The 21,997-nt window shown below is 42.5% G+C and overlaps 3 protein-coding genes across 4 annotated transcripts; 2 read left to right on the top strand and 1 right to left on the bottom strand.

The window, feature by feature from the left end:
• The first annotated feature begins 508 nt into the window (after nt 1-508).
• On the top strand, nt 509-4,058 carry mettl9 (methyltransferase like 9). Of its 2 annotated transcripts, XM_021581181.2 has the most exons (6): nt 511-844; nt 1,051-1,212; nt 1,537-1,727; nt 1,876-2,085; nt 2,148-2,332; nt 2,583-4,058. In XM_021581181.2, the coding sequence occupies exons 2-6, from the start codon at nt 1,117-1,119 to the stop codon at nt 2,792-2,794; spliced, it is 894 nt and encodes a 297-aa protein (XP_021436856.1). In that variant the 5' UTR covers nt 511-844; nt 1,051-1,116; the 3' UTR covers nt 2,795-4,058. The 2 variants fall into 2 exon arrangements, with proteins under 2 accessions (XP_021436855.1, XP_021436856.1); XM_021581180.2 differs by having other exon boundaries at nt 509-1,212.
• Nucleotides 4,059-4,368: 310 nt separating this feature from the next.
• LOC110502849 (ER lumen protein-retaining receptor 2) lies at nt 4,369-15,135 on the top strand. Its single transcript, XM_021581183.2, has 5 exons — nt 4,369-4,711; nt 7,109-7,209; nt 11,834-11,992; nt 12,132-12,384; nt 13,779-15,135. The coding sequence occupies exons 1-5, from the start codon at nt 4,621-4,623 to the stop codon at nt 13,811-13,813; spliced, it is 639 nt and encodes a 212-aa protein (XP_021436858.1). The 5' UTR covers nt 4,369-4,620; the 3' UTR covers nt 13,814-15,135.
• Nucleotides 15,136-15,175: 40 nt separating this feature from the next.
• LOC110502841 (zinc finger protein 616) lies at nt 15,176-21,716 on the bottom strand. The gene is made up of 7 exons (XM_021581172.2): nt 21,403-21,716; nt 20,805-21,007; nt 20,588-20,689; nt 18,644-18,739; nt 18,440-18,550; nt 18,206-18,329; nt 15,176-18,077 (listed from the first exon to the last, which is right to left on the bottom strand). The coding sequence occupies exons 1-7, from the start codon at nt 21,428-21,430 to the stop codon at nt 15,361-15,363; spliced, it is 3,381 nt and encodes a 1,126-aa protein (XP_021436847.2). The 5' UTR covers nt 21,431-21,716; the 3' UTR covers nt 15,176-15,360.
• Nucleotides 21,717-21,997: the final 281 nt, after the last annotated feature.

Here is a 21,997-nt window from a genome sequence, read left to right as displayed (position 1 = left end):
GGGCTGTTCTTATGTACGACACATCGCAGAGTGCCTGGACACAGCCCTTTTAGCCGTGGTATATTGGCCATATACCACAAACCCCAAAGGTGCCTTATTGCTATTATCAACTGGTTACCAACGTAATTAGCTCAGTAAAACTACATGTTTTCTCCTACCAGTGGTATGTCAGCCAATCAGCATTCAGGGCTGGAACCACACAGTTAATAACTACAAATATGCTACCTCCCCAGAAATGTCTCTGTACGTCTTGTCTCTCCACTTAACGTTAAGTCACACCAGACAACTGAAACCGTTGAGGTGATTGAAAATGCCATCCATCTCTGCCGATGTGTGGTTTGGGGTGTGCATTGTTAAATAAAGGTTAAAGAAAACAATTAATTGTTGGACAAGACTATGTGGGAACTATTTAGATGTAACACAGGAAGCAAACGTGTATTTCCAGATTTTTACCCCCTATCCTTTTTTGTAGGTTTATGGTGCTTTCAAGACAACTTGGGAACTCGGAAAAAACGAGTCATGACGAAACATAACGTCAGCGAACTTCAGGTCGGAAAGTCGGAGCTCTAGAAAGAGGCCCGTGTTCCCGATTTGGAATTCCGGGTGGATGACTGTTGAAAACGAAATTTACCAGTCGGGGGTCGTTATTTTTCGTAGTTCTTAGTTGTTTTGAATGCACAGAACTCTGATATTTCCCAGTTGTTTTGAACGTAGCATTGCTAGGCTGGCAGTCTTCAGATGTGACCGTCACAAGGCAATTCGAATTGAGCTGAAAGTATTTGCACAACGGATTAAGATGTCGAATAAATAACATGTGGACTCCAAAAGGTCACCACGCCTTCAGGTTTGTGTGTTTGTTATGTTTGGACCTGAAGGTATGCACTGCGTGTGCTATCACAATTGGATACTCTCTGGCTAGTTTATCTAATATTACATCTGTCTAACAACTTGAAAATCTAGTGACCAGTTAGTGAACAACCAGGTTGCAGCAGGCACTTTTCCAATAGCTGCCAAATCTGTTGCGTTATTGTCGGTATGTGTCATCTACAGCTGAGGACATTGCTTTTTGTAGCGTGGGTGTTGGGCTACATCGCCTTTCTGCTCGGTACTAGAAAGATGTGGACAGGGAAGTACGTGCGCAGTCCACTCGCTCGTTCACTTTTCATGAACATGATAAGCGAAAGCGAAGAATCCGGACAAGAAACCCAAGAGGTAAGTGTCTAACTACAGAGTTACCTTTAAACAATTACACTATTTACTGGCAGAATATCACACTTCTCCCTGACATAATTTTGCGGAAGTGAGCATTTTAAAGGAAAATTGTGCATTCAGCAAGAACCAGCGACTGTATTTCCTTGGTTGCCAGGTGGAAAAGAAGTCGTATTTCCTAATAAATTATTCAAGAGCTTTTATTTTATGTCCGTATTTATGAAGAGATTGACACAAATAACCGGATTAACCAGTGTTGTGGTAATGAGTAATTTTCACTCTCTTGCACTCTCTCATTTCTCCTCCTTTCCCCTCCCTGCTCCTCAGTGGTACAAGTGCTCCCCAGACCTGTTGGGGGAGGTGGTTAGGCCTCTGTTTGTGCAGAGCCATCTGGACCAGGACACCCAGGCTTTTCTGAGACGCAGCATAGAAAAGTCTGGCTGGATGTTCACCCAGTTCTACCACTCCTTCATTTCCACTGTCCTCAGCCCCCTGGTGTCACGCACATCCATCAATGGGTAGGGAAACTGTGTTTTAATGCTGTCATTCTGTCTCTCACACCCTCCTGTTTTGGGTCTCTGCTTGCTCTTTTCTCGCCTCTCAATATGTTTTGTCCAGGTGCTGTACCCCTCACTCATTATTATCCTTTCTCTACTTCTCTCCCAGGTTCCTAGGTCGTGGCTCTATGTTTGTGTTCTCTGCAGATCAGCTCCAGCAGCTGCTTCGCGTCGCCCCCGAGTGGCGAGGGGAGAGACTGCTGGACCTAGGGGCCGGGGATGGGGGCGTCACTGAGGTGATGGGAGCCCACTTCAGAGAGGTCTACGCCACTGAGGTTTCTCCTCCCATGAAGTGGCACCTCCAGAGGAAGAAGTACAGGTAAGTGATACACACACATTACACACCATACACAGTCTCTGATGTCCTCTTCTTTCTCTTAGGCTTTTAGGCATTGATGAATGGCAGCATACTGGGTTCCAGTATGACCTGATCAGCTGTCTGAACCTGCTAGACCGCTGTGACGACCCCCTGGATCTCCTCAGGGGCATCCACCGCTCGCTGGTGCCCAGCACGGGAAGACTCATCCTGGCCGCTGTCCTGCCCTTCCAGCCCTGGGTGGAGATAGGTGAGATGGAGCACAAATCAGTGATACAGGTTGAAGACTTAGGGCCATGTCCTTACTTGAGACTTCCAGCTAAATCATATGTTGATGTCAATGAGATATTTGTGTGAATGTGTATGGAGCTGCTTTCGGGCAGGTAGTAACGGTATTTAAAATAAAATATATGGAGACAGGTAGAATACTTTTATTGTTTTGGCTGCCACAAGGCCTTTTCTAGATTGGTCTCCTGAATCTGTGTTTTTTCTGTCTCTAGGTGGGAAGTGGCAGCGCCCTAGAGAGCACATCAAAGTGAAGGGGAAGAAATGGGAGGAGCAAGTCACCAACCTGTCCAATGAGGTGTTCCGGGAAGTGGGGTTTGAGGTGGAGGCAGTGACTCGGCTGCCGTACCTGTGTGAGGGAGACATGTACAAAGATTACTATGTACTGGATGATGCTGTCTTCGTCCTGAAACCTGTGGAGGAGTGAAGTCAGTTACTGTATCTTGGGGTGCATCTCAATTATCCACATTTGCATCCTCATCTCCTTCCTTCATCTGCATTATCCTAAAACAACCAACCGTCCTTCCAACGAGACTGAACCATAGATAATGGGCTGGTTCCACAGTGCAGGTGACTGCTGACTGACTGATCTACAAATGATTTAGCACCATACATAACAACTTGTTTATTATTTTTAGATCGTTATGTCAGTCACCATTTGTCCACAATGCATCATGGATTTGATGCTCTCAAACAGGGCCAATGATAAAGTCCTCTAGAGGCCAAAAGGCTGTATTAGCATGGTCAGCGCCATTTAGGGCTTCCACCATTTTAATGTAGTCAACTGGGTGGGACTTCCAACTTATTTGGCTGATTCCTATTGGTGACCCTGATGGAGTCATGCTCAACTGTTGCTTTTACCCATCCTTTGTTTTCAGATGAGTGCAGATCGAGGAGAGGAAGCAACTTTAGACTATTGAGATGCATCAGCTGACCTTTCCTAGAGCATCTGTGTACAGTAGATACAGTAGAAGGCTTTCTGACTGGCTGCTGGATTTGTATTGAATTAGTGAAGGTTAAGTAAGATTTTCTTAATTACATTGAGAGTATTTCTCATTTACATTACCACTTTCTCTTTAAAGTCAGCTGGGGAATCCTGGTTTGAAACTCGGGTAGCTCCACTGTTTACCAACTGTCGTGTCATACTGTGTCATACCTCTACAGTCTAAGAAACAAAAAAATTGATGTTTGCCATTGAATATAATAACTTGATTGGAATATAATAACACAACTCTGTAAATGATAGGGAGGGAGGATTTCATCTTCTGTGCCAACATATCACTGGAAATTGTCTGTTCTTGGTTGACGTATAGTGATGTAAATGTATTGTCTTATTCTGGCTTAGTTGGTAATTTCTCCAACAATAACATTGTGATACTGTACATATGAACCGGTTGATCTAATTGATTTAGTCAAGCACAGATGGAGGGAATTCCTTCCCACCAGTCTATTTGTCTTAAGGTTTAATTATAAGCACACTGTTTCTAACTGTTGTATTATCAACTGGGCAGTAACGTTCTGTTACAATGACATCTGGGTTGATTATTTATAGCAATGTGAGGCCTTGTCAGTGAATATCTCCCATCTAGTTTTATAGGCAGCAGAACAAGTTTACTTTAATGTTCCAGTCACTGTATTTTACGTAAAGTAATATCACCTCAACAATTAAAATATTTTTTCTGTGACTTATGTCATTCTTGACCTTCATATTCACTTTTTTATATTTAAAGTGCAGTGGACGTTTGAGATGACGTAGGTGCAGTATGTATCAGAAAGGATGTAATTTGCATGAAGGATGTCTTGGATGCCAATGTAATGTATGATGTGCATTTGAGTGACTTAAGTCTATTTAAGCTTATTTGAAAATACTCTCCAATGTAGTTGTTCAATCCAATGTCAAATTCTCAGTTCGGTCTGTGGATTAGTCCGTTTTTTAATAAATAGACTAGTTAAAAATAATGAATAGAAATTCAATTTATGTGATCACGGACGTGCCCCTCCCACCGGCGTGTCCCATTCCGCGAACGTCAAGTTTTTCCCGACTTGCATTTGGGCGCCGATATCTTTGGCCACGTCGCGCATTACTCGACATTTTCCCGTTCAGACCGATGAAAACGTCCATTTAGGTGCCTGACAGAACCTCTTGTAAGGTTTTAAACTCGTCAGTAACGGGGGCTAGAAGGTCGAATTTGTTTTGACGGGCATAAGTTCGTGCTAGCGAAGGCAAAGCCGCCTTCAATACCCAGCAGAATCATGAACATTTTCAGACTCACCGGCGATCTTTCCCATTTAGCAGCCATCATTATTCTACTTCTAAAAATATGGAAAACCAGGTCCTGTGCCGGTGAGTAAGATTCCCATTTGGAGTATTTGCAGCCTGCACACATCTCCGATTGACATCTTCATTCCAGCTAGCAACGTTTCCTTAGCTCGGTAACGACGTTAGCGCTTGCGGCTTTATAGCAAACCAGATTGTTAACATTGATGCTAGCACGGCCTTGTTAATAATGTTGGGAAAGGCCGAAATACACCTAGCCAAATTAAATCACCTAAATCCCAGTGATCATGACACTTTTGGTTGGTTATCGTTAGTTCGCTTGTACAGCTAATTAACAAGACACCAACATCAACTAGTTGAGTATCCCATTCATTTGCTGACCAGCTAGCTGCTATGTCAGGCAACAGATTTGCGCATGTCAGTTTGGGGGCACTATTAACCCGTTTCCCTGTGTGATATGTCATGCATCAGGTAGCGTAGTGGTTAAAGCGTTGGGCCAGTAACCGAAAGGTTGCTAGATCGAATCCCCCGAGCTGAAAAGGTACAAATTTCGTTCTGCCCCTGTACAAGGCAGTTAACCCACTAATACGAATTATTTCTTAACTGACTGGCTAGTTAAAGAACGGAAAAAAATGCAATTATCCCTGTTGTATAGGATCTGGGAGCTCGGAAACAAACGAGCTCAGATTGGGGAAAAATCGTTATGACCAGCCATCCAACTCGAAAACTTACGCCTCTTTCTAGTGTTTAGACTGTCCGACCTGAATCGTCACTGACGACATGATATTTATTCTTCTGAGTTCCCAGTTGATTTGAACGCCGATGCTACCCTGGCCTGACCTGTGACGTGGCAGCAGCGCTTTTACTTAAACGCGGATAAGAGAAATAGCTGTCGAATACACAGCTAGAGCAGAATATTGACTTTACCTTATACAAAATTTAATTAGTTCAATTCCAATGTCCCCTGGGAATACAAGGTTTCTTGCATAGTCTGTTGTGAGAACTAGTTTGGGGTTGAAGGTCAGGTTTAGGATGCATTATCTGAGGAGTCACTGACACCTGTCATGTATCAACAACTTCAGTTGGCAGGTGGCCCACAAGAGTTTGGATTTGTGACACCAATTCCAGTCAGGCAAAAATCTGTTTATGCTTAGGTACTGTGCCTGTCATTAGGAACATAACCAAACCACTGAAGTTGAATACATTTTTTAGTATACTCTAGACCAGCGGCGTTATTAATGTATTGGGAGGTTGACTACAAGTGGGTGTGAGGGGACAGGTTGCCACTTGAGTGTTTGCAGGCAGGCCTTCTGAGGGGCAGCTGTGAGTCTATGCCTGTTTAGATTGCCTGTAATAAAACGCCTTGGAAGTCTAAGTTCTTATCACTGTCATCACTATCAATTCAAATCAAATGTTATTTGTCACATACACATGGTTAGCAGATGTTAATGCGAGTGTAGCGAAATGCTTGTGCTTCTAGTTCCGACAATGCAGTAATAACCAACGAGTAATCTAACCTAACAATTCCAAAACTACTACCATATTCACACAAGTGTAAAGGGATAAAGAAAATGTACATAAAGATATGTGAATGAGTGATGGTACAGAACGGCATAGGCAAGATGCAGTAGATGGTATCGAGTACAGTATATACATATGAGATGAGTATGTAAACAAAGTGGCATAGTTTAAAGTGGCTAGTGATACATGTATTACATAAATATGCAGTAGATGATATAGAGTACAGTATATACATAGACATATGAGATGAATAATGTAGGGTATGTAAACATTATATTAAGTAGCATTGTTTAAAGTGGCTAGTGATATATTTTACATCAATTCCCATTATTAAAGTGGCTGGAGTTGAGTCAGTGTGTTGGCAGCAGCCACTCAATGTTAGTGATGGCTGTTTAACAGTCTGATGGCCTTGAGATATAAGCTGTTTTTCAGTCTCTCGGTCCCAGCTTTGATGCACCTGTACTGACCTTGCCTTCTGGATGATAGCGGGGTGAACAGGCAGTGGTTCGGGTGGTTGTTGTCCTTGATGATCTTTATGGCCTTCCTGTGACATCGGGTGGTGTCTTATCTGGCCATGCTAGAGAAGACAGAAGCCTGGTGCAGGGTCTAACTGGGTTAGCCTGTGAAATGGGATAAAATTAGCTTGCCAGGTTTGGATTCCTATCAAGAGGCCACCAGAGTACCTGTTCCTCCCTGGGAAGTTACACTGATCTGATTGGATAGGTGAAAGCAAGGATTCCACTTCTTAGCCTCACACCAACCCTGTCGCGTCACATCCGTGGTCACTCTAAGGAAGGATTGCACAACAATTTCAGATGAAGGACAAGAAGAGGAATTTCTTAAGGCTTTTGAGATACACTCTTGGGGGACTGTTGTGAGTTTGGTAGAGAAGAGCAACATTTGACGTCTCATACACCCGTTGGTTGGTTGTCTCTCTGACAGGTATCTCAGGGAAGAGTCAGATCCTGTTCGCCTTGGTGTTCACCACGCGCTACCTGGACCTGCTCACCTCCTTCATCTCCCTCTACAACACCACCATGAAGGTGAGACACCAACACCATAGACCCCCTCACCTCCATGAGGGTGGCAGGCTCATCCTCTTACAGCTCTTTGTGCACCAACACACCCCACCCGTGCTCTGTAGTAGAGCGATCTATTCACGAGTCAATATTGAAGTACTGATAAGTTGACACACCCTTGAATATCCAAGGTTCATTGGTGTATGTGAGTGGGTATGTCCAAAACGTATACCTCTAACTATGGATACCGCTAGTTAGTACATTTTAAAACCCAACAAGCAGATAATTTGCTAACTTTTCTCATCTATCTGAGGTTGCTTTTAGTAAGATGTCAAGTGCCTTCAAAGTATTCAAAACCCTTCATTTATTCAACATTTTGTTACAGCCTGAATTCAAAATGCATAAAATTCTCTTTTTCTCACTCCTCTACACACAATACCGCATGACAGTGAAAACATGTTTGCAAATGTATTTAAAATGAAATACAGAAATCTCATTTACATAAGTATTGACATCCATTTGCTATGACACTCCAAATTGAGCTCATGTGCATCCAATTTTCTTTGATCTTCCTGTCACAACTTGATTGGGGTCCACCTGTGGCCAATTCAATTTTTTGGGATGTGATTTTGAAAGAAACACAATTGACAGTGCATGTCAGAGCAGAAACTATACCATGAAGTTGAAGGAACAGTCCATAGATCTGCAAGATGAAATTGTGATGATGCATACAGTGGCAAGAAAGTATGTGAACCATTTGGAATTACCTGGATTTCGGCGTAAATTTGACTAAATCTGTTCTTCATCTTATGTCAGAACAATAGACAGTGTGCTTAAACTAAACACATAAATGATTGTATTTTTCTTATCTATATTGAATACATAATTTAAACATTCAGTGTTGGTTGGAAAACGTATGTTAACACCTAGGCTAATGACTTCTCCAAAAGCTAATTGGAGTCAGGAGTCCGCTAACCTGGAGTCCAATGAGACGAGATTGGAGATGTTGGTTAGAGCTGCCGTGCCCCATTAAAGAAAAACACTCAAATTTGAGTTTGCTCGAAGCATTGCCTAATGTGAACCAGGCCTCGATCAAAATAGATCACAGAAGACCTAAGATTAAGAATTGTTGCCTTGCATAAAGCTGGAAAGGGTTCCAAAAGTATCTCTAAAAGCCTTGATGATCATCAGTCCACAGTAAGACAAATAGTCTATAAATGGAGAAAGTTCGGCACTGTTGCTACTCTCCCTAGGAGTTGCCGTCCTGCAAAGATGACTGCAAGAGCACAGTGCAGAATGCGCAATGAGGTTAAGAAGAATCCTAGAGTGTCAGCTAAAGACTTACAGAAATGTCTGGAACATGCTAACATCTCTGTTGACGAGTCTACAATACATAAAACACTAAACAAGAATGGTGTTTGTGGGAGGACACCACGGAAGAAGCTACTGCTGTCAAAAAAAACATTACTGCACGTCTGAAGTTCTCAAAAGAGCACCTGGATGTTCCACAGAGCTACTGGCAAAATATTCTGTGGACAGATGAAACTACAGTTGAGTTGTTTGGAAGGAACACACAACACTGTGGAGAAAAGGCCCAGCACACCAACATCAACACCTCATCCCAACTGTAAAGTATGGTGGAGGGAGCGTCATGGTTTGAGCTGCTTTGCTGCCTCAGGGCCTGGACAGCTTGCTATCATTGATGGAAAAATGAATTCCCAAGTTTATCAAGACATTTTGCAGGAGAATGTCCACAGGACAACCAAAAACACAGAAGTAAATCAACGACAGAATAGCTTCAACAGAAGAAAATACGCCTTCTGGAGTGGCCCAGTCATAGTCCTGACCTCAAATCGATTGGGATGCTGTGGCATGACCTTAAAAGAGCAGTTCACACCAGACATTCCAAGAATATTGCTGAACTGATACAGTTTTGTAAAGCGGAATGGTCCAAAATTCCTCCTGACTGTTGTGCAGGTCTGATCCACAACTACAGAAATAGTTTGGTTGAGGTTATTGCTGCCAAAAAGGGGTTAACCAGTTATTAAATCCAAGGGTTCACATACTTTTCCAACCCTGCACTGTGAATGTTTACACGGTGTGTTCAAGAAAGCCATGAAACAGTATAGTTTGTTATTAGTTTAAGCAGACTGTGTCTATTGTTGTGACTTAGATGAAGATCATAACATTGTATTACCAATTTATGCAGAACTCCAGGTAATTCTAAAGGGTTCACATACTTTTTCTTCCTACTGTATATCTAGGGAAGGGTATAAAACAATTTCCACAGTGGTCTCCATTGGGAAATGGAAAAAAACATGAACTACCCAGACTGCCTAGAGCTGGCTGTCCAACCAAACTGAGTACCGGGCATGAGGGACCTTGGTCAGGGAGGTGACCAAGAACCCAATGACCACTCTGACAGAACTACATAGTTCCTTGGCTGAGATGAGAGAACCTGCTAGAAGGACAACAGTCTCTACAGCACCTCAACCAATCTGGGCCTTGAGAGAGTGGCCAGATGGAAGTGACTATTAGGAAAAAGGCACATAACAATACACCTGGAGTTTGCAAAAAGGCAGGTGAAAGACATGCTGACTAGACTGCGTGCGTCATCGCGCACATGTTGATTTTGTCCAGATGCGATCAGGACTCACTGGTTGAAATATCAAAACAAACTCCGAACCAATTATATTAATTTGGGGACTGGTCGAAAAGCATATTAATATTCATGGCAATTCAGCTAGCTAGCGTGCTGTTGCTAGCTGATTTGTCCTGGGATATAACCATTGAGTTGTAATTTTACCTGAAATGCACAATGTTCTCTACTCCTACAATTAAAGGTAAACCAAGTTAGTTTCTAATAATCTCTTCTTTGAACTTTATATGGCGGTTGGCAAAATGCATAATTAAAATGCATCATCACCAACTGGAGTGTGGAACTCAGTTAATCGTTCAATCACCCACGTGGGTATATGCTCCTAAAAACCAATGAGGGGGTGGGACTTTCAGCTATTTTAGCGCCTGGCCATGTAGACACAAGTGAGCAGTGTGGATAAAATGATTGAATAACATGTATGTGTAATGTTTTTTTTGTAACGCAAGTGCTGTGGTCACCATGAAAGACAAAATATTCTCTGGTCTGAGACAAAAATATAAATGTTTGGCCTGAATGCAAGTGCTGTGTCTGGAGAACCAGGCACAGCTCATCACACTTCTAACACCATCCCTTTCGTGAAGCATGGTGGCAGCGTCATACTATGGGGATGCTTTTCAGTGGCGGAGACTAGGTTCCAAGTACAGGGAAATCCCAGACGTGAATCCTATTGAAAATCTGTGGAAGAACTTGAAGATTGCTGTTCACCGCAGCTCCCCATCCAACTTAAAAGAGCTTGAGAAAATCTACAAGGAAGAATGGGAGAAAATCCCCAAATCCAGATGTGCAAAGCTGATAGACATACAGTACCAAAGACAACTCAAAGCTGTAATTGCTGCCAAAAGTGCTTCTACAAAGTATTGGCTAGGTGTGAATTCTTAAGTAAATTGGATGTTTATGCATTTTATTTTCAATTAAGTTGCTAACATTTCTAAACATTTTCACTTTGTCATTATGGGGTTATTGTGTGTATAATTTAATACATTTTCAGGATATAAAACACTGAGGAATAAGTCAATGGGTATGAGTACTTTCTGAAGACTGGTTAACTCGGGTCTGCAACCTTTTCGTGTGTGTGTGTTTTTAACCTTTTGCAAGCTATAAAGTTTACTTACATTTTTTTAATAGCTTTCAAATTGGCACATTCTTCTCTACCCTGCAACTCTTCCCTGGATCTGTGATGTACAATGTATGTTTTCTGTCAATATACCTGCTAAATAATCTAAAATGTTTAGTATTTTCCCAAATTCTGTTTCCTGTTTTTATTTTGCTACTCAATATTTTCATTGTTTCGCTATGAATAATTGTATGTTCAGAGTCCATGAAAATATTTACATCTCATCAGAAGACCATTATTGAGGTCTGATTTAGATTTGTTGTTGGTGTAATTCCCCTTTAATTGCTCATCTAGCAAGAGGAATGTGTAGGTCTAGCAATTTTCTGCTGTTGGCCTACTGCTGTAGCACGTCATGGCAGTTTGCAAAACACTGGCCACCCAATGATTGTATCAATATAGTGCTGTCAGGTAAGCCTACTTTGCAGTTAACATTTCAATGAGATTTGAGTTTTTTTGTGAAACCCATTCGGTCTACCCACAAGATGGTTTTCATTAGCATCGCTAACTGTCTAGATAGACACGCGCACACCAAACAGACGGGGGGGGGGGGGCAATATTGCTGAACATTTATTGGCGGATGTTACATTTGGCTTTTTGAGGCAATAGTGGATAACTAGAGGTGGGATGTGGCTTTTATTGGATAGTACCTGGGAGATTTGTTTGACAGTTTGCAACGGAACACTTTTAAATGTATGTACTTTAGAATTGATTGGCGAGCCACTCAGGTGAGCTGCGAGCTAATCTACCTGTTGGAGACCCTTGGGTTAAAGTAATTTGGATGTAAACACTCGCCTTCCAAGTTCTAGTGAAGGGATCATCTAGTCAGTGTGCTGTATGTGTCCTCACCTTGACTAGTGGATTGTATTATGTTTCAGGTCATTTACATTGGCTGTGCGTATGCCACCGTGTACCTGATCTACACTAAGTTCAAGGCCACCTACGACGGTAACCATGACACCTTCAGAGTGGAGTTTCTGGTCGTTCCCGTGGGAGGGCTGGCTTTCCTTGTCAACCACGACTTCTCTCCTCTCGAGGTAAGTCCACACACACACACACACACACACACACACGTACGTCTCGGTATGATGAGTGCATACTGCATCAGTGTCTTATACAGCAACTGATTTAGAGCCACACACTCCCGCTCTCTCTCCCTATCTTCTCTCCCTCCAGATCCTGTGGACATTCTCCATCTACTTGGAGTCGGTGGCCATCTTGCCACAGCTCTTCATGATCAGTAAGACTGGCGAGGCAGAGACTATCACTACCCACTACCTGTTCTTCCTGGGCCTGTACCGGGCCCTGTACCTCATCAACTGGATCTGGCGCTTCTATTTGGAGGGGTTCTTCGACATGATCGCTATCGTGGCCGGTGTTGTTCAGACAATCCTCTATTGCGACTTCTTCTATCTGTACGTAACGAAAGGTGAGTCGAGTTGCAGTCTTCCAACTTATTTCCTAAGTAAGTTTGGTGCCAAGTGTGACGCTGTAGTGTCCTTTTACTCACTTCTCTTACAGTCGCCGAAACTGTTACAAAGAGTGCTTAGAGTAATGCCCCATTCACATCGTGACTTATTTCATTATGCCGTATGACATCTTCATGCAATCTGGTTCCGCTACTGGACGGTAGCTAATGGACGCTACTCCATCCAGTAATGGAACCAAATTGCATGAAGATGACACAACACAAGATTGAGGAGAGTCTCTAGTCAGAGATCACATTTATTTTGGAAAATTGCAAAATGACTTTCATTCTAGACAGGAGAAACATATTGTTTCAGGTGATAATAAAACATTTATTTTAGTTTTTCCTAAAATTGTTTCTCAAATTTTCTACCAAGTTAAACTAGTTTACAGAGCAGCTAGCTAACGGTAGCTAAAAGCTAGGCTATGCATAAGATATTGTAGCTAGAGACCTGCACCTAATAATTAGAAATAAAAACAAACTCAAATGGGAGGCAAGTCACATAGTATAATTGGCTTAGCGGTCAATGTGTATTTAACAATACTATTAAAATAGTACTCACTTATAGGAATGGATAATTGTTTATAAGCCACTAGCTATCCCATAAAACCATTGCTGAAAATCACATCTTGTTCACCTGTATTTAGCTTGTTTTTATTTTATTTCTCATTTGTTTTTGTTCTATGTTATTTTTAGCACTACATTGATATTGAGTACTGCATTGTTGGGTTTAGAGCTTGCTAGAAAGTCATCTCACTGTACTTGTACACGGACTCTGGCTGCGCTGAAGCACACTTGATGACAATGCAAAGTTTGGAAAAATGTAAAAGTATGCACATCCGTTTCACAACAGAGCCTTCAACTGCAGGGTGCGCAGTGATACAACACTGTTGCATACAGTCCCCATTTAAATGAATGACATCTGGCACATCTCTACAGACTGCTCAGATGTAATGTGAATGAGGCATTAAGTATTCTATGGGGTACTGGTTTTGACACGCAGCTAAATGTAAGAAAATGGGTCTGGGTGTATCGTGCAATGGTGACTTAATGAGGCCGTGCAGCGTGAATAAGCTAGCATGAACTTTGACTTCTGAGTCTAGTGTCTCATCTTACCCCGTTCTATATTAAGTGGGAGCTATAATGGTTCAGCATTTGTATACGTTGGCTAACTAACCAGGTACTTTACTCCTACTCTCAATGTGGAAGCCTAGGGTCTTAAAGTCCAGTATATATGATTGGCTTGTCACTTTCAGCACTCACCAGGAGCCTCTGGTATCTGTTAATGTGAAGAAAATGTGCTGAGCATCGGTTGAACAGGAGTGTTGAACCTAAACATCTCTCCTCTGTTTCAGTACTGAAAGGAAAGAAGCTGAGTCTTCCAGCATAAGTGCCAAAGATCATCAATTTGGCAGACTCGTGGATGGCGCGACAAAGGAAACCGTTGCCTCCATCCCACCCCCTCTACTCCCCCCACCAGTGTAAGATGCGTGAGACAGAGAGCGAGACTTTTACAGTTTGTCCTGTCTCCTGACCACTATCAGCGACACCCATGGGCCTGTTCAGGGGGGTGCAAACGTAAGGGCTCTCAGAAAGAAATGTACTGTGTAGAACAGATGATTATGTAGAGCTAGATAATAGTTGTCAGCTCAATTCATTATATTTCTATCTGCAACGCTTTGAACGCTTCACCTCGCTGAATACACCCTAGAATCAACCTGAAGAGGCCATCCTGCAGCTTTCTGTTTGATGCATCAAGCCTTTTTTTATCACTGTATAAAGGAAGAAAAAAGGAAGAATTTTTCTACATAAGTGTACTCTGATTTGACACGTTAGCAAAAGAGGTGAAAACAAATTGCCTTTGATTTGGCACTGTAAAACATTGGAGCCAACTTCTTGGGGTGGGATATTAACTAAAACCATTTATCTCAAATGTACATAGTATTTTTTTCCTGAATCCCAATGGAGCGGAAGTGTAATGGAGGCGTTGTATCCCTTGGCTGGAAAACCTTTGTTTTGTCTTTCTGACCCAGTGTACATTCCTGTATAAAGATGGCAGTTAAAACTGTTCATGTCCTAGTCAATACTTAATATTTCCCCAAACTGGCTATTTTTTATTTTTTTTGAAGTTGGAATTTACCAGTAACTGTCACCTGCTATTTGAGTTAACTGTACATTTTCGGTGGATATGAGGTCTCACTCAGCGCCCCAAATGTTTTCACTGATACAGTAACTGCCGCATCTGCATTGCTGTAAATGGCTTTCAATTCACATTTACGTCAACATTTTCTTACAATGGGCTATCTATATTTATCATATTCTGTCATTTCAAAATGGCTCTTCTGAAATTAGTTCATTCGATGGCAATATGCTATAGGCTACCAAGGCAGAAATCAGCTCCTGAAGCCATTGTTCTATTCAGATATATTTTGTGTATCTTTCCTTTCAAAAAAAGATAATGTCCATAGAATTGTCTACGTGATGTGCGTATTGTTGAGCTCACTTTAGAGATCTAGCTGTTGATCTGTGACAAACATGATTCTACGGGCATTGTTAAATTGGAACCAGAATGACTACCTTATTTTAAAGACATCTGCCTTGATGTTGTCTTCACATGCAGATCATTCCAATTGGTTAGGATTTGATTTTTTCCTGAGCTTTCTTTTGCATGATGTTGCCATCACAAATAAAGATTTTACGGGAAACATTTGACTCTGGCTTCCTGACTTGACTGAATGAGAAGTGAGAGGTGTTGAGATGACTGTACTTTATTAATTGCAGAAATTAGTTAATCACTACAGCCATAGTAAAAAATGAAATGCAACATTATGCATGTTCAATTCAGGCAGTGTTATTTGCTACTGGCTACATAATAAGCTACATAAATTGCAGTTAATTTACAGTTGGATAACACAAGCATTTATAGAACATTGACTATTAAGCTGGGTGGCATTTGTCTTGATGAGTCCGCAAACGATCTCTACGATTGAAAGCTTTCCCGCAATCCATACATTGGTAGGGCTTCTCTCCCGTGTGAGTCTTCATGTGTCTGCTCAACTGATGGGAGGTGCCGAAGGACTTGTCACAGGTGAGACATGGATAAGGCTTCTCCCCGGTATGACTTCGTCGGTGTATGGTGAGATAATGGGCTTGAACAAAACCCTTCCCACAGTCCTTGCACTTGAATGGCCGCTCTCCAGTATGGTATCTCATGTGTATCCTCAGTTCAGATGCGGATTTGAAAACCCTTGTACACTCCTTATATGTGCAGGAATAAGGATTCTCCCCTGTGTGAATCAGCACGTGTCTTGCCAATGGGGCAGGGCTGTAGAATCCCTTACCACAGTAGGAACATGGGTAACGCACCCCTTTGTGGTAAACATTCTCATGCATTTTCATTTGACCTTTGTCCCTGAAGACTTTGTTACACTGGGAACAAGGGATGCGTTTCACCTGAGGAGTGTGAACACGATTCATGTGAGATTTCAGAATCCCCTTGGATTGGAAGGTCTTACCACACTCCCAGCAAAGGCATGGTTTCTCTCCCGTGTGATTTCTCTGGTGTGTCACAAGAGCAGTTTCAAAATGGAACTTCTTTGGACAGTGGGCGCACTTGTATGGGGGCTCCCCGCCAGTGTGAATCCTCTGGTGTCTGATGAGAGCTGCTAAATCAGCATAGCTTCTCTCACAGTAGGTGCAGCGGAACGGACCGCTGAACTGATGGTCATCGACGTAGTGTCTAGAGAGGTACCTTATCACATTGAAGCTCTTCTCACACATGGTGCATTGAACCGGTTTGTGCTCTACCTTGTGTATTGCAAGTGTTTCTTGGTCTGGGAACATCCTTCGGCAATAGGCACAGCGGAGCGGGTTGTGGATGCGCTTGTGTGCCGTCAGTGTGGATTTTAGCCCGAATTCCTTACCACATTCATTACACTTATGGACTTTCTTTTCCCCTAATTCAACAGGTTCACCCTTCTTCACCTTGCAGAACAGTCTCATGTGCCTCCTCAACACAAAGTCAAACTTGTACTTCGACCCACAACGAGGGCAAGCATGTGGGCGCTCATCTGAGTGAGATAGAATGTGATATCGCAGGTATCCCAATATAAATTTATGGCAAATAGGACACCTTGCACAGCGTTTGGATGATCCCATAGGTGCGCTGGGTTCTGGGGAAGAAGATTCGGTTGCATTGGTGGAGGACGACTCACTGTCCTTAGGCGTTTCCTCAATAGGAAAGACACATCTTTCAATATGTTTCTGGAAGCTTCTCAAGGTCTTGTAAATCTTCTTACAGGTGGGACATCGATAGGGCCAGTCACCAGTGTGAGTCACCATGTGTTTCCTCAAGACTGCAGGACGCTGAACGACCTTACCACACACCTTGCATGTTCTACGCTCCAGGGACCTTTTGGCCCTTGCGGATGACCCCTCCACGGAATGCATGTAAGTGAAGGCAGAATTCTGTTTGCTCAGAGTGGCAGAGAGTTGTAGGATTTCTGCTTCACATGTCACGCTCTGCTGGTGTGTACTGCCCGATGGCCCTGGGTCTGTTTGCCCCGTAGCTGGAAGACCACTGCTCTCTCCAAGCTCCCCTTGTTGACGACTCAGAAACAGACAAGCCTCTTCATGAGCCTTCACACTGTAATCGTGCTTGAAAGTCCTCTCACAGTTACTACATTGATGGATGCCTTTCTTCGGATGGGACTCCATGTGGATCTTCAGTTCGGAAGGGTTAGGGAAGACCTGTTCGCACACTCTGCACTTTTTGGGCTCGGTATGGATAATCTGATGCCGCTTCATGCTCGAGCTTGTGGCTAAAGTCTTCCCACAAACAGGACATGTCTTGCAGACAATGCGTTTTTGTTTTTTTTCATTTTGGGCTACTTTTTGTCCTGGTGGACGCGGTAAAATTTTCTTCAACATCAGACCCTTGTATTGCATTACTGATATGGACGGCTCACTTTCCTCAGGCGTTTCCTCAATAGGAAAGACACATTTTTCAGTATGTTCCTGGAAGCTTCCCAAGGTCTTGTAAATCTTCTTACAGGTGGGACATTGATAGGGCCAGTCACCAGTGTGAGTCACCATGTGTTTCCTCAAGACTGCAGGACGCTGGACGACCTTACCACACACCTTGCATGTCCTACGCTCCAGGGACCTTTTGGCTCTTCCAACCTTTGGACTGGATTTGGGGGTCTGTGTTACGTTAGCGATAACAACCCCTTGTAGGTCCACCGAGGTCTTTTGTATCATGGAGGACATGATTGCTTTAGACACGCCTATGCTTATCTTTTGTCCAGGTTTGACTGTGGTTCTGCATTTTTCATCATGGGTTTCCTCTTTCTTTTGGGGGTGCTTTTTGAGAAGTTTGAAAGGCTTCTCTATCCCATCTTCCCCTATAACCATCACTGTTTCATACTCCGCATCTCTCGCTCTCACTTGGTCAGCATCCTCTGCCTCCTCCTCACTAACAGAGGATCTTTTGTTTTTCTCACATTCCGCTGACCTGCTATCCATCCCCTCTTCTCTTTCTTTCACATCCATACTTTTTCCTTCTTTCTCCACCTCTGTTGCAATCACCACACGTTCCACGGGAGGAAGACAGAGAGCTGAGAGAATGCAGTCCCCATCGGTGGAAGATGGATGGTCTGTGAAAGAAGGAAAGGGAACCAAAACTCAACCCAGTAATGCTCAATAGACGTAATTTGCCATTGGGTGTGTCAAAACAAATCTACCATATAAAGCATGAAAATTATGGGTTCTGTGAGATGCCTACCATGGTTGTCCAGCGGGCCAAGGTCTCTGTGGTACTGAAGTAGGGTTTTCAGCTGCTGAGGGTGAGACACGGACTCAACACATTCCTCCAGAACAGAGGGAACATCGCCGAGCAGCGAGGAAGCCTGACAGATGAGGGTACAGAGTTAGAAAGAACATAGGTAGAATTGCCACAAAGCATAAGTGCCAAGCCCATGGTTCCTCTATATGATTTTAGTTTATTTCTTACTGGTACCTGTTGGAAGTTTGACATGGGAAGTAGCTTCTCAAGTCTTGAAAGAAATTGCCACATGAGATTCTGTATGGCTGCGTCATAACTGGGACCAAATTCTACAGGAAAAACATCCTAAAACAGAGTAATGAAATATGAGCTATGAAAACCTCTGAGGAGACTATTTAATTTGTGGAAATGACACACAGCTATTCCATACCCACTGACCTGGAAGAAATGTTCTCTCTCATCAGGGTCTTTTAGAAGGGTTTGAACCAGCCCCAGGAAGTTGGATTCAGATAATCCTACCTCTGCATCAGTTGCCTGAAACACAGAATATAATCATGTTGCCTTCATTAGGACATCTAGATGATATCTTGTCATTTAGGCTGCATATGTTTTTGCCATAACATATCATTGTTAGTGATGCACCGATATGACATTTTTGGCTGAAACCGATATCCAATATTTTCCTTGACAAAAGATTCGATACCGATAACCAATATTTTAATTTTAGCGTCCTTTTAAGCATTCTAGTACAGTTAACACACACACATGGATGCAGCGGTCTAAGGCACTGCATGCCAGGGAAGAGGCGTAACAACAGTCCCTGGTTCGAATCCAGGTTGTATCACATCCGGTCGTGATTGTGAGTCCCATAGTGCGGTGCACAATTGGCCCAGTGTCATCCGGGCAATCAGTGTAAATAAGAATTTCTTCTTAACTGACTTGCCTAGTTAAATAAAGGCGTATGTCCCCATTACCAGTAAAACATAATCAAAACCTATTTATTTCACTTACTTGCTGTGCTGTTTCGTTGTTCATTTGTTCAGTTGTTTCATTCTCAACCAGGATTTCTATGGAATGCCGTTTGAGTCTTTGCGTGTCAAGAAAGATACACGTCAAATAAGCTTGTTGACCAACCAGGACCTGAATATGCGTTCATTAATTTTTACACGTTGATTACACTATCCCTCGTATTTTATATGTCACAACGATTCATCGATAAGTATGCTATGATGCTGGTAAAGTTGTCTCGCACCTACAGTGCTGGTCACAAAAAAACCTATCTAGCTCATGGATGCAAACAATGTTCTTCCCCAAAAACAAAGCAAAACAACAATCTGTTTCAGTAGCTACAGTTAGCTTGCTAACTATATAGGTGTCATCTAAAATAATTTATAAGGCAGTTCTTATTTGATTAAAGGTAGTCGGACCCATCTATTTTATTTTCCCTTTATTTAACTAGGCAAGAACAAATTCTTATTTTCAATGACGGCCTAGGAACAGTGGGTTAACTGCCTGTTCAGGGGCAGAACGACAGATTTGTACCTTGTCAGCTCGGGGGTTTGAACTTGCAACCTACCGGTTACGAGTCCAACGCTCTAACCACTAGGCTACCCTGCCGCCCCATCTATGTGAAGCTAGCCACAATATGGATTAGCCACAATAGTGGACATTGCGGTTAGCCTTCATAATAAAACTATGGCATAATTCTACTATTTGTATTCATTTGCATCACTGTCAATTACATACTTTTATTTTGAAGGCAAACCGTAAATTCCACTATTGTGCCTAATTCTTATTGTGGCTAGCTTCACAACACGGTCCGGTTGAGCCTCACTAGCCAGATGAAGCTAGCTGGCTGCTTATAACATTAGCTTTGGGCAACAGGGTTAATCAATCAAATGTATTTATAAAGCCCTTCTTACATCAGCTGATGAAGTAGCTGGCTAGCTACTTATTTTCATGAATATTTATTTTCATGAACTAAAGTTCAATTTCAATAGGCTAACAACAAGTGGCAACCTCGCTAATACTTACTCACAAGGATTCCTAAAACTGCAGATTCTACTGGTCATTGTTTACAGGCTGGTTGTATTGATGCTAGCTAGGTACCAAGCTAAAGCTAACTACCCCAGAAGTTGCGGTCGAACAAATTATGCTTAATTACCTACGCGGTATTGTAAACGGTAGCTTTGACATCGGTTTTTAACATCGCCATTAAACTAGACATTGTGTCGATACAGATGTTGGCATTTTTGGCTAATATCGTCCGATTCCAATATGCTCACCAATATATCGTGCATCCCTAATCAATGTCTTAACAAAAAATATGCCTATGACTGACTGATTTAAACAATAGCTGAGTATCTGCCCTAAGGAGCTCACCTGTGTCCCCCAGAGAGGTGTGAGGGTCTGTATCCTGTCTAGGTGTGGCTGAATGGTCTGGAGGTCTGTGATCGGCTTGGAGCGACACAACTCTAGGACCAGCTGAAACCAGAGCAAACATGTCAGGAGACTCATTTGAGACAAAGATGACTAAATATTATCATATGACATTGTTCCCCACATAATGATGAGCACTAGTTCCGTCTCTCCATCTCACCCGTGCTCGAAGACCCAGAATAAGTTGGGCCCTCTGTCTGAGGTTCAGAAGCTCTGGAACCATCTCTGTGACCATGGTAACAAATTCCTCCAGCATCCCATAATCCATCACGTGTCTCTGCTGGATTGTTTGCCAGATGGCTGCAGAGACCAGCCGCAGTGGTGGGACCATGAGGCGCAGAGAGGGGAGAGGAAGAGGGGGACCTGAAACACAGAAGTTGACTTAGTCGTTCACAAATCAATGTATAAGTACCTATTATTGCACATTACATCAAACTCTAGCAGGATGAACAAACTATAAAACACTAAAAGATGTGAGAACGATGAGCAACTATCAGTTCATGAATCAAATGTATTTTATAAAGGCCTTATTACATAAGCAGTTGTCACAAAGTGCTATACAGATACCCAGCCGACAACCCCAAACAGCAAGTAATGCAGTTGCAACTGACTGTGATAAATATGTTTTTTGTTTATGTTCTTCAACATTCGGTTTCAGGAAGTTAGCCACTTTGCTAGCTAGCTCGTCATGTAGCTGCTATACTGATTTCTTTATATCCACTGTCTAGCTACCTTTTTAGCTAAAAGTCCTGTTTTACCTTTCCCCCCATGGATGCGTCTTTCCATATTGAGTGTTCCTTGCCGTTACATCCGAAAACGGTAGGTGTGAAAATTATGTTAATAATAGCCACGTTTACTCGTAAGTTTGCACAAAAAAATGTTAGGTCGTTACGTTATCTTTTGTAACTCAATCAAAGATGGTGGCTCAATGGTCGTTAATGGTACCTATTTTACATCCGTGTGGAAGCTATATTGACATTGCAATGGTTCCGCACAAGCGCTAGAGCAAAACAAAAAAATAACTCGCTGCGCAGAACTTTTGAGCAGTGCGATCAATTCCATACGGAATAATTTTAGAGCGGGACTGCCGACAAGCGCTTCCGTTAAGAGCGCAATGACAAAGATGTTATATTATATTGACAAGATAGTTGAGCAACCACTCAATAATGGAAATAGTCCGATTCGTAACAACCTAACCTTTACGAAACTAATATTCGATCAAATAAGACGCACGTAGCAAATTAAATGTTCTTGTTGACCAAATTCAATACTCTAATTGACCTCCATACATAAAATCCTCACTTTGTGGTTCTATTTTCGTGGACAGATTTTTGGGCGGAGTAAACGCTCTCG

This window comes from Oncorhynchus mykiss, chromosome 23 (assembly GCF_013265735.2).
Source record: "Oncorhynchus mykiss isolate Arlee chromosome 23, USDA_OmykA_1.1, whole genome shotgun sequence".
NCBI classification, from domain to species: Eukaryota; Metazoa; Chordata; class Actinopteri; order Salmoniformes; family Salmonidae; genus Oncorhynchus; species Oncorhynchus mykiss.
This window is presented reverse-complemented; position numbering and strand designations above follow the sequence as displayed.

Excerpts from the sequence above, each read along its gene's own strand:
- mettl9 (XM_021581180.2), top strand. The coding sequence starts at position 1,036 with ATGTGTCATCTACAGCTGAGGACATTGCTTTTTGTAGCGTGGGTGTTG. Across the intron at positions 1,213-1,536 it reads CCGGACAAGAAACCCAAGAG|TGGTACAAGTGCTCCCCAGA; the intron begins GTAAGTGTCTAA and ends CCTGCTCCTCAG. Across the intron at positions 2,086-2,147 it reads CTCCAGAGGAAGAAGTACAG|GCTTTTAGGCATTGATGAAT; the intron begins GTAAGTGATACA and ends TCTTTCTCTTAG.
- LOC110502849 (XM_021581183.2), top strand. The coding sequence starts at position 4,621 with ATGAACATTTTCAGACTCACCGGCGATCTTTCCCATTTAGCAGCCATC. Across the intron at positions 4,712-7,108 it reads GAAAACCAGGTCCTGTGCCG|GTATCTCAGGGAAGAGTCAG; the intron begins GTGAGTAAGATT and ends TCTCTCTGACAG. Across the intron at positions 11,993-12,131 it reads ACGACTTCTCTCCTCTCGAG|ATCCTGTGGACATTCTCCAT; the intron begins GTAAGTCCACAC and ends CTCTCCCTCCAG.
- LOC110502841 (XM_021581172.2), bottom strand. The coding sequence starts at position 21,430 with ATGGAAAGACGCATCCATGGGGGGAAAG. Across the intron at positions 18,740-20,587 it reads CACCTCTCTGGGGGACACAG|GCAACTGATGCAGAGGTAGG; the intron begins GTGAGCTCCTTA and ends TCTGTGTTTCAG. Across the intron at positions 18,078-18,205 it reads TGGCCCGCTGGACAACCATG|ACCATCCATCTTCCACCGAT; the intron begins GTAGGCATCTCA and ends CTTCTTTCACAG.